The sequence below is a fragment of the Oncorhynchus keta genome, chromosome 27 (genome assembly GCF_023373465.1).
Source record: "Oncorhynchus keta strain PuntledgeMale-10-30-2019 chromosome 27, Oket_V2, whole genome shotgun sequence".
Taxonomy (NCBI): Eukaryota; Metazoa; Chordata; class Actinopteri; order Salmoniformes; family Salmonidae; genus Oncorhynchus; species Oncorhynchus keta.
Genome location: NC_068447.1, coordinates 23,582,647 through 23,594,973, shown reverse-complemented (window position 1 = coordinate 23,594,973; position 12,327 = coordinate 23,582,647). Strand labels below are relative to the sequence as shown.

The window sequence follows — 12,327 nt, the reverse complement described above, 5'->3', positions numbered from 1 at the left end:
CAATTTCATCTCACTTTGGGGAAGTAGATTAAGGGCTTTTTTGCCAAAATCCAAAATTATCCCTTTAAGTATTATTCTGTATTTTATGTAACTATACCAAGTCTAATATGTATACTATTTTGAGTGTCCCGGATTTATGTTCATGATTAGGTCTAGTCTATGAGACCAGGCTGTCCTCTCACGTAGACAGAGATTGGGCAAAATCTAATAAACGCTTCAGTCACGTGTCTGCCTTTTAGCGGGAGAGCAGTTTACCCACTCCATTGAATTACAGTACTTGATTGTCTTTGAACAGATACACACAGACGGCTTTCTTAATCTCTAGGCCTAAAACATGAAACACCGCATGGATCATGTGATATTTTCTTATTAAGTGAGAAGATTTGCAGGATATTTTGATTATTGTGTGTGACTTGTAGCCTTTTTAGCCTGTCCTTTGTCATTTTCAAGGTGATCGAATGGGCAAAATATGGGCATAATAGGTCTTGAGCTGCACAATCTATTTTTGTTTGATTCAGCTGGAGTTATAAAATCTACACAAACATGTCTCAATAATTCAAATGTAAATTGCGCCAGGGAAAATGACTGCATTCAGCAGCAAACACAAGTGCAATGGCTAATATTGGAATGTGACAGCAAGCAGCCTATTTCGGTAAAGTAAAAGAGCAACGAGATGCAAGGAGTAGGGGATTGGAATTCGTTCAAGCGTGAATCAGTAGTGTAATAAAATAGAGGCGCGAAATTATTCCAGACTTCTAATTTTCCAAAGTATTAGGAGAGCAAAGAAAGTTTTTGATCCGCCCTTTCCTCTCTCCCTTCGCAGAGAGCGCTTGCACATCCCCCTTCTCTTTAGAACGCGCACAGCTAACTTTGGGCACAACCGCTGGCCAGTAGATAATACAGGATAGTCTACCCGTCGCACAGTGACAGAACTGAGACGCAAGGTAAATATAAACTTTTCAATCACTGCCTTTGTACACATCATTGTGAAAATGTGTTTATGTGCTAACCTTATATAAGAGACTGCTTGAGATTCTTTCCATGATGTAAAACATGTAAGAAGTATGGTGTTTTCCTAAACTTCTACCCATCAGTTGTGTGCATGGCTTGGTATGGCAGCATGTCACTGACTTGAACAGATTTGTCAGGCTATATTTTCGTTCCTTTCTCCAAATAACTAAGATATCAGCATTTTAATAATATATTAAATTATGCCTATTTCATACTTCTTTGTTAAAACACTGAGAAAATGGGTTTAAATCATGTTTCCAATATAAAAATATGCAGTATTCTCTTCAAGTATCCCTGAAGTTATCCCTAATGCTTATATCAATGTGTATGTAATGACAAAGTGTAAACAGTAATATTTGTTAAAAGTGATTTGGATTTATGTGAATTTGTGCACCTTATCACCCCTCAGGCTACTGACTTAATCACATTCAAGACATTCTTATGCAAAGTATACCAGATAACTTCAGTCTATCTTTAAATCTTTACAACAGTCAGAAAATACAGTATTTCAAAACATTAAGACTAACCACAAACAGTACTATTGAGAACTTTTCCTGATGTTCATTATCATGTTAAATGTTTTCTGTGTCCTGGCAAGAGCTGTGGTTGACAAAGGTGGAGAGTGGGATGAGCAAGCCAAGCCCGCAACCATTGTTTTCAGAAGCTTTGGACATTGTGTTAACAGATTGAAAAACGTACAATGTACTTTGCTTCATTGAAACAAATGAGTATTATCTATGTAAGCAAAGATACAGTGGCCAGATGTATCTTCCATTCACTTTAGCTTCTTAACACAGATTCTGATAGTGGTTGTGCGTGCCACATATTCATACAATCAGTTTTATTTTCCCAGACAGACTTATTTTTTGAATCTCACTCTAAGATGTGGCAGACATAGGAACAATCATGCCAATTGTCTTCACATGCAATGTGCTGAATTCAACACAACTAAAACACCAAACCAGTGGGGCACATGCCAGTCAACACTGTGAGACCTCAAATGATTCCTTACCCGCTGCATGCAAAGCCATCATTGATTGTCTAAGTGGTGCATTAGTCTGTGCTGCAGTCCTTCTCATTCTGTGGGCTGGTATGATGAAGAGAGAAATGTAGCCCCAGATGTGAGAGAGGTAGCCAGAACCAATGTTTTACTTTCAATTGGATGTCTGATGGCTCTCAAAAGGTTTGAATTTGAAAAAACGTTGAATTTGGAAAAGGAGATAATATTTCATTTTAAAAATATATTTCATTTTAAAAACCTCTGCACTTGGCTGTGACTGCTATAACCTGTTAACTGTGCGCTTGGTTGAGTTTGACACTGAGGGGCTGTGTTAGTGTATGATGATAGAATCCTGACTGAAGGGAAGGCCGTGCATGGTCCCTTATATAATCAGCAATGAAGGAGGAATTTGCTCCTAGATAATAGGATGCCTCAACACAGAGCAGCACACTTTGGCATACTTACAGTCCATAACACTATATAGGTTGATAAACTCAACATTCTTATTCAAATATATTTAAACATAGTAATATAACATGTCAGGAGCATAGTATTTTAGAATATGTTGATATAGAAAACATTGACTGTATGCAGTTATGAGTTGCTTTGAGAGTTTAAAGACGTGTCAGTGCAGGTTTCTCCATACAACCAATGTACACACGAGCGTGGAGGGTGTCTATTGAGGAAAATATACCATGTCAACACGGGGTGATTTTTGCCCTCCCAAACTGCTCCACCATATGTTGGAATCCATGCACCAGCAAGCTGTTTCTTAGCACTAAGGGGGCACTATGTGTGTCTTTTGAGTCTAACTAACACTGTTAATATTCCTCAACTGAGTGTTAAACTCAGTGTTAAAGATGACTAAAATGTCAGGAGTAGATCGAATATCGTTTTTTATACACAGAATGTTTCACTTACAACAGGAATGTATTTTGGAAAATAACTTGTGGAATCATAAAACAGATTTCTTTGTTTGAAATGTCACAGTGTCTCTTATAACTGGACCAAGCACACGAGCAGTGGAGGAAAACAGGAAAAGTGAAATAGAAAACACTTAATTTTCAATAATATGTTCTCTGATTTGAAGTCACATCACTGACTTGGATGACACACGAGTATAGAATTGTCTGAATAACCAGTCTGAATATGGATCACTGCAAAGATTGTTCAGTACAATAGTGTAAGAAATTAATCTTATCAAGAACTTACACACTTCCCACTTTCTGAATTGCAGATTTGGAAGTGATCGGGCACTATCAACCACATTACAAGCCTACTACTGAATTGTGCTAGACCAGTGGTTCCCAAACTTTTTATAGTCCCATACCCCTTCAAACATTCAACCTCCAGCTGCGTACCCCCTTTAGCACCAGGGTCAGCGCACTCTTAAATGTCGTTTTTTTGCCTCATTGTAAGCCTGCCACACACACACTATACGATAGATTTATTAAACGTAAGAATGAGTGTGAGTTTTTGTCCAACCTGGCTCGTGGGAAGTGACAAAGAGCTCTTATAGTACCAGGGCACAAATAATAATATAATAATCAATCATTTTTCTCTTTATTTAACCATCTTACATATAAAACCTTATTTGTTCATCGGAAATTGTGAATAACTCACCACAGGTTAATGATAAGGGTGTGCTTGAAAGGATGCATGTACAGCAACTGCAATGTTCGCTTGTATTGGGTTGTCTTAAATCATTTTCCACACACAGTCTGTGCCTGTATTTCATTTTCATTCTAGTGAGGGCCGAGAATCCACTCTCACATAGGTATGTGGTTGCAAAGGGCATCAGTGTCTTAACAGCGCAATTTGCCAAGGCAGGATACTCTGAGCGCAGCCCAATCCAGAAATCTGGCAGAGGTTTCTGATTTAAATTTCATTTTCACAGAACCGCTTGTTACAATTTCGATGAGGCTCTCTTGTTCAGATATTGGTAAGTGGACTGGAGGCAGGGCATGAAAGAGATAGCGAATCCAGTTGTTTGTGTCATCCGTTTCAGGAAAATACCTGCGTAATTGCGCACCCAACTCACTCAGGTGCTTCTCTATATCACATTTTAAATAGTCCGTAAGCTTGAGTTCATTTGCACACAAAAAATCGTACAATGATGGAAAGACCTGTGTGTTGTCCTTGTTAATGCAGACAGGGAAGAGCTCCAACGTCTGTCAGGCATTCTCTTAGCAGCAAGAGCCTCTCGGTGGATGCTGCAGTGTACCCAAGTGACGTCGGGAGCAACTGCACGCGCATTACCACTCCAATATGTCTCCAAATCATGGCTTTTGCGTCATCAGTACAGATACCAACACATCTTGCTCAAAAAACTCCTGTGGCTTATTTTTCAAATTGGCATGTTTTGTTTCTAAATGTCTGCGTAAGAGTGAAGGTTTCATTGAGTTGTGAGAGTACCTTTGCACATATAACACACTATGGCTGAGGAAAGGCACTACACCAAATATAAGTGAACCCCAAATCAATGTAGTTCTCATCATATTTGTGCTTCTTCGATGGTCCAACGTCCCTGTTTGTTGTTCGGTGCTTTCCTGGGTAAGGGGGCAGTAGCTCTTCGGCTGCATCAGATTCACAAATGTCAGTGTCCATCCTAGCTGGGCTAACAACAAATGTAGAATTACTGATGCTAGCATTGGATGTGCTTGTGGAAGCAGAACAACTGGTGTCGTCGACAGGTGCAGGTGTAGTACAGCTGGTAGTAGCAGTACTACCAGTAGAGCTGGTATGTCTCTTACTTTTTTCAACCATTTATCCATTTTGGAGCACATTGAATGAGCAGCAGCTACGTTTGGCTACATACGGACCGTTAGTGGAATTCTCGCGAGAGAGTACCGGTTAATGTGATTGGATGTTAATTATTTGACTAGGCTACCTGTATTTGACATTGTGTTGTTAGTGAAACGAGGTTACTCGGGTGAGAAAAAAACCTCGCCCAAATGTATAGCCCCGTTGGAAAATATAAATGGACAGAATATTTTATTTTATTTTGTGTAAAAAAATAAAAAATACATGTGAATCACATTTTCATACCCCTGACGGTATTGTGGGTACCCCAGTTTGAGAATAGCTGTATTAGACGATTAGCGTAGCTCTCTGTTTATTATTGTATCTATTGAAGTTGTTCATGCTCTGTCAGGTGCAGTACTGTAGGTGCAGTACTTTCATCTGTTAGTGCTCCTAACAACTTGTTGCTGTACCTCAACAATACCCTCTTTATCTTAAAGAAACTTAACTTTTTAAAGCTTTTTACAAGGCAATAATAAATTAAATTGATATTGTTGCTGATAAACAATCTTCTGCTCCAAGCACTGTCAACTTTTTATGTGTGGGCCTCCAATTGTGTTGTATTGTTTCGGAATATTTTGTTATTTCAGCCTTGCTTTTCTAACTGTGGAAAGTTTGTCTAGGGTTGTCCATATTTCCCCCCAACCCTATCCGGCGTTACCTGTAGCCAAATGTTCATGCCAATGTAATGTAAACCACAGCATGCATCCACAGCTGTGCTGTGACCCAAGAGAGTGGGCATGGAAAAACATACATTAGCTCAATGGTCAATTTTAGTCTAGGCATAATGACAGTAATGTTAGCTAGTTTAAACACACTGATGGGACCCAGTTCAAAGGAAAGCAGATAAAAGTTTATTTGACACATACACAGGTCACAGCAGCTGTAAACAGTGCAGCAAAATGCTTACCTGCAGCTTCCTCAACAATGCAGTTCAACTATCGATACCAATAATATCAAAAGTCAATCAAAAACAACAAGTAAGTAGAAGAAACAGACAACTTAGTGATTACCTTATGGTTCTGTCACTACAGTAACATAACAGAACAGATGTTATATCTCTTTCATTCTCACAGGTTGAAGGAGGCCATTTGAAATCGGACCTTCAACATCATTCTCACTCTTGTTCGACTGCAGAGGACTGGGTACAATTGTTATCAACAAATTCAATTTTCAACATTTGTTCTTGGGGGACTTTTATGCAAAATGAACCAAAATAATCTGATGCTCTTTCAATGTGTGCTCCTGTTGTGCCTGGGCAACTGTCTAAGCCAAAGGGATTGTACAAGCGTGGATTGCCCAGTGTTGGACAACTGCATTGAGGAGGTTTTGGAGAAGGGCGCTTGCTGTGCCACCTGTGTTAAAATAGGATGCTCATGTGAAGGTTACCAGTACTATGACTGCATCCATGCAGGATTCCGGAATGGTAAAGTTCCAGAGGGAGAATCTTACTTTGTGGATTTCGGAAGCACAGAATGTTCTTGTCCACAGGGAGGCGGGAGGATCGGGTGCCATTTCATCCCGTGTCCCGAGATCCCTCCCAACTGCATCGCTGTCGCGGAACCCACGGATGGGTGTCCGCAGTGTGAGCGCATTGGCTGTATCCATATTAACCAGAAATACGAGGCAGGTCACTCCTTCCAGATGGACCCTTGTCAGGTGTGTCACTGTCCTAATGATGGCGGGAGCCTGATGTGTTCCCCTATCCCTGACTGTGACTCTGGTAATGTTAAGAAGCCCATGATAGCAACAACCACACAGAACAACGACCCTCAGAGAGACCTCAGCAAACTGCATGATAACAAACAGACAAGCCCGCTAGACCCATTCACCACCGCTAACACCTTACCTCTTTACAAAGAGGAGCCATCTGTCCTGGATGAAGATGAAGATTATGACTACACACTGCCTGACCCCACATCTACCACTCCACAAGACCTGGTCCAGCCAACAGAATCTACCACGGTGTCACCGTCCTATGCTGAGACAAGCTCTTCTCCTTATGAGATTTTTAATGACCTGAGGCAGGAGCTGAGAGAGAGACTAGGAACATACGATCAGGAGCGAACAGAGGAGGCGGCCATTACTGAGGATCCACATCACATAGATCAGACCACCTCAAGTGAGTCAACAACATCAACAACTACACAGGAAGTGACCTCAGAGAGCCAAAGGCGTCAACAGGAGGTTGTTGACCGGGACAACAGGCATCACAGAGACAGTGACAGAATGATGAAGAGTGACAGTTCGGAGGACGTCACACCAACTGTCCGTAGTGACAAGGGAGTGAGACACACTGGCCTCCACGAACAAAGAGACAGCCACAGCAGTCACCACCATTCTAGCAGTCTTTTATCCCAAAGTCATGGAAAGCACCTTGAGGAGCACCTTGAGGAGCAGCGTGAGGAGCCCAGAACGCCCCAGAGTAAACCTGACCAGGAGTCTTCATTCCCCACAGAGAAGTTCAGCCCGACCAGCAGAGCTCCTGTCACGAGGGAGGAGGGAGACCAGCTGGCCAGGAGACAGCCCCACACCCTCTTCAACTACCAGGGCCCAAACGAACAGCCTGGAAACACTGAGGGTAAGTCGACAACACTAATAAGGACACTGTGGTTTTGGTATAGTTGATATTGAACAGCTCTACCAGTCCACAGTCTAACACATTAAGGTACTGCCGATAAGTTTCTATTAATTTTCTATAATTGCTTTATTTAACGTGAGTAAATCACATACAATGACCTTTGAGACCTAGTGAAAGGCACTATACATGACAGCAGTTCTTGTATATGCAATTTGTTAATTCATTAAACGATAGGAACTACATTCATCCAATGAAATGGTTTGTGCCTGTGACAACAGTAGCCCAGTGTTAGAGCCTCAGATGATTTACTGCCCTTTTTCTCTTACATCCTGTGTTCCATGTAGGAATTCGTAATCAGTCTATAGTAGCTACTACTGTAGCTGGCGCTGGGTCCAGGAAAAGCTATGGTTCATGGAAAGCAAATGGTTCCTAGACAGTGAGTCTTCGACTATCCTACTCATGACAGGGGTTGGAGATAACTATGCTTGTCTTTTTTTTCTTTTTTTTGGTACTAATTTTAGTTAGGCATCTTATCAAATGGAAATTCCTTAGGATAACCTCTCAATAAAGGACTACAATGGAGTCATTTGGAGAATTTAAGGATGTTTTCTTTAATTCAAACCCAAAGTGACAGATGATACAGTATTGTGACATTTCTGTATCTTCCTTGTGGAAGAGAGGAAGATCTTCCTCTGTAGCAGTGTCACTCACGTACCATCATCAGTAAGCTCTCAGAGCTAGCAGGCCTCCCCAGGGCATAAATACTGTACAAGAGCAGCTTCTGAGATGGACAGCAGATGATGAAGACATTAGTTAAATGTCTGGAGGATAGGTCATGAGGGTACAGTGTTCATAGAGAATACCTATCTCTGCTTTCAACTTGAGGTCGTCTCGTCTGTGACACATTCATAGGTAGTAGCTGTGATTGTGTATGCCCTCTAAATGGCCGCTGTGTGGGGCCTCCAATATGTTGGATAGTCTTCTCATAAAAGCAGGTTTCACCCTGAGAGAAAAATCCCTCAATCAGATCATGAGATTCCTATAGGGTTTATGGGTTTACCTTTCATAATGTTTACAGTAATACAGTGATTTGAACTGAATAAACTCCAAGTGATTTCATCACCGCCACTGTACAGCTACTGAATGACGAACTAGGTCAGAGCTATGGGAGTTCAGACTCTTGTACTATACTGTAAGTAGGTATCGTGTAACAAACAGTCATCTGTGGATTTTCCCAGCCTCGGCAAGCCATCCTGCTTTACTACACTATCACTGTTCAGACCTGTTGGTATTTTTCTCTGCTTTCAGCATAGGAATGTATAGTATGTATTAGCTGTATGGGGTGATTCTTTGGGAGTTAGCACAAGAGATACCTGCCACATACATTCCATGCAGAGAGGGTAGATTATGTCAGTTCTTGTCTTCCTCTGTGACGTTGGCGTTTACAATTCACACAATTTGTTTACAAAGACAAGACGAAGGTCTGGTCAACTTCTACAGTATGCCTTATGCCTGCCTGTGAGTAAATATCCCCCGGCCTGCCTTGGCTGCAGTGCAACACATAGATTTGTCTTGACAGATGCCCTCAACTGTTTTTCACGCTGCATATCAGAATATTAGGATATCATCCAAAAATTAAATGGTTAGATTACTGTTGCTTCACGGTTGGTTGACTGAGAGAGTCTTAGTTCATTCACATTCATGCCTGTCCAACACACCCTGAGTATCTCTGCCCTGTCTGGAGCAGCGACATAGAGATGACTGGCCTGGCTATTGTCCAGCCTCTGGGTCAAACTGTAATTGTTAAGCAGGGCCGGACTACCACATTTGGGGCCTCTACCTCCAGGGGGCCCCCAACCCATATTTTTTGTTACAGTTTTAAAGAGAATTTGCTGATATTCTACGCATTTTGCCATGATGCTGAGAGAAAATGTTGCCGTTTTAAAGCTAATTTACTGCCATTCTATCCTTTTTGCCATTTATTATGAGGTGTTCATATGCTTGAATAAAATGTGTAGAATAATAAATAAAAACAATAAAAAACAATAAATAAAAACAAATCTTTATTATATATCTATACACATGTAAATTAACAACAATATTCATTTTCAATAAATACTCTGGTGGCCGTGTGATCACTCACGTACATCATCATAATACTTTTAAAAAGTCCTTTCTGACCCCCCCACAGAAAAATTATTAGGGCCCCATGGAGGTCAGGGGCCCCAGAGCACGTGCCCTGCTTGCCTGGCCCTGTTGTTACTGTAAGGGTCAGAGGTCATGGTCACTGGGTGAAGGGAAAGAGGTTCCAGCATGGTGATATCCTTAAGGACAGGAAGAGACTCAGTTGACAAGGCCCTGAATAATGCCTGTTATCAACCCCCTTTAGGGCAGCATACCAGGGTCTTTGGGAGAGGAAAGGAGAAGCATGCACTACAAAAACACAACTATTTTTCACTACACATAAACCGGCCTAGTTTCTATTGAAGTAAAAAATATCTATATATTTTAGAGTCGATAACTACCCTGCTCCGTCTGGAGTCTGGGCTACTACCCTCCCTTTACCAGTTACAAGTTGTGGGGGTTTGTAGGCACTCCGATGCTGTCATGGCCGTGTTGGTGTAGGATTTCACAGGGGGTTGTACCTGAAAAGGGCATAATACACATGTGATGAATGAGACCTCTGTTGTGGCCTGATTGCCGGGCGCTACTCGCTGGTCCCTCATGAGCCGCTGTGATTACGCTCACTGTGATTACGCTTCTCCCATGAGGCACTGGGCCTCCCAATCCAACCATTAATCATTGGAGCTCCGCTAGACTTTCACACTCTTCTCCTGCTCAAGAAACTTACTTAGCCTACTCAACCAAGCTGAAGCCATTTTGGGATCGATTTGTTAAACAGGCATAGGAAAATCTAAGGAGTGTACAAAAAGTTCAAGTCATTTTGGACTTTTGTCCAAAACTCAATAATTTTCAGTAGCCACTATGCTGTAATTTTTGCCCTCATTATTTGTGTCAGGGATATAGCAAGGAGAACATTTGTATCATTGCCGCTCACAACACCTACTGTTGCATCCAGGGCTGGATTAAGAAATCATAGGCCCCAGCGACTTTGTTTTTTTATATAGGCCCCGCCCATCTCCACTTCCCGGCACACCATCATTTTCTGTAAACAAATCCGTGCACCAAGATGCAGTTCGATGTGTGATAAATTTACTGTTGAAGAAAAAGCTGCTTTATAATAAATCCATAATAACATTTGCAATGTTGCATAGCCTACAGTTGAGCAGAGGTGTTTTTAGGATTTCCACACATGGGGAACATGTTAGCAATTCTACTTAATATAGATGATAGAACATTAGCTGAATCTTTTTAGCTGAATACCATACAAATTACCGAAATGAGTGGCTACTCTAACAATCTGAGATCAACAGGTCTTGAATTCAAACAAACAATAGCCAAGGCCAATGAACCGTCACACAGATTGAACAGTATTAAGAGGCAATGAGGACAGCACAATAAGTGCTGTTATTGTGAAGTGGAAAAGTCTAGGAGCAGCAATGGCTCAGCTGCAAAGTGGTAGGCTGCAGAAGCTCACGGAATGGGACCGCTGAGTGCTGTAGTGCCTAGCTCGTATAAATGGTCTGTCCTCGGTTGCAACACTCACTGCCTAGTTCCAAACTGACTCTGAAAGCAACGTCAGAAAAATAACTGTTCATCGGGAGCTTTGTGAGATCACCATGCACAATGCCAAGCATCGGCTGGAGTGGTGTAAAGTTTGTCGCCATTGGACTCTGGAGCAGTGTAAACGTTCTCTGGAGTGATGAATCACGCTTCACCATCTGGCAGACTGACAGATGAATCTGGGTTTGGCAGATGCCAGGAGAACGCTACCTGCCCGAATGCATAGTGCCAACTGTAAAGTTTGGTGGAGGAGGAATAATGGTCTGGGGCTTTTTGTCATAGTTCGGGCTAGGCCCTGTAGTTTCAGTGAAGGGAAATCTGAACGCTACAGCATACAATGACATTCTAAACAATTCTGTGCAACTTTGTGGCAACAGTTTGGGTAGGCTCTTTCCTGTTTCAGCATGACTATGCCCCGTGCACCAAGCAAAGGTCCATACAGAAATGGTTTGTCAAGATTGGTGTGGAAGAACTTGACTGGCCTGCACAGAGCCCTGACCTCAACCACATCAAACACCTTTGGGATGAATTGGAACGCCGACTACGTGCCAGGCCTAACCACCCAACATCAGTGCCCTAATGCTCTTGTGGCTGAATGGAAGCAAGTCCCTGCAGCAATGTTCCAATATCTAGTGGAAAGACCAGCTCCATATTAATGATTTTGGAATGAGCAGGTTTGACGAGCAGGTGTCCACATACTTTTTGTCATGTAGCTGCAACCAACCATAGAAATATAATCCATAGATGGCAGTTCCCATTCAAGTCAGGACTAGCAGCCATTGGTATTGTACCTATGAGTTTAATCTTCAAATTGCCGGGGTAAAAGGTTCCAAAACCCTTCTATGGATTATATATGTCTATGGCCACAGCACAACAAGTTGTATATTTGGCTAGCATGCTGGCCAATAGCAGCCTTTCCGACTACAGGCAACTGGTAACTGCCAAAATAAAGGAAACACTTGAGTAAATGAAGGATACAAATAATATGTCATGGTGTGGGGTACATTTTTCCTGTCATGGTTTAGGTTCACTTGTAGAATCTTTGACAAGGATCATTAAAGCTGTTCTGGCAGCTCGTAGTGGCCAAACACCCTTTTAAGACACGATGTTTCCTTTATTTCTGCAGTTACCTGTGTATGCTTGTCATAAAATTTCATCCACAGTCATTTTTTTTAAAACTATGGATCCTCTGTTGCTAAATTATGCTCTCTGGTGTATTTTGAACAGTGAGAGTGGGTTATTGTGGTTG

At 41.8% G+C, this 12,327-nt stretch overlaps 1 protein-coding gene across 2 annotated transcripts in view; it reads left to right on the top strand.

The window, feature by feature from the left end:
* Positions 1 to 383: 383 nt before the first annotated feature.
* The window catches only part of LOC118359622 (fibulin-2-like), a 54,988-nt gene continuing 43,044 nt past the window's right edge, over positions 384 to 12,327 (top strand). The window contains exons 1-2 of one of the 2 annotated variants that reach the window (XM_052481992.1): positions 384 to 944; positions 5,890 to 7,394. In XM_052481992.1, coding sequence (XP_052337952.1) covers positions 6,020 to 7,394 — 1,375 coding nt within the window. In that variant the 5' untranslated portion in view covers positions 384 to 944; positions 5,890 to 6,019. The remainder of the gene's footprint in view (positions 945 to 5,889; positions 7,395 to 12,327) is intronic. The other variant, XM_052481993.1, reaches the window with a different exon arrangement.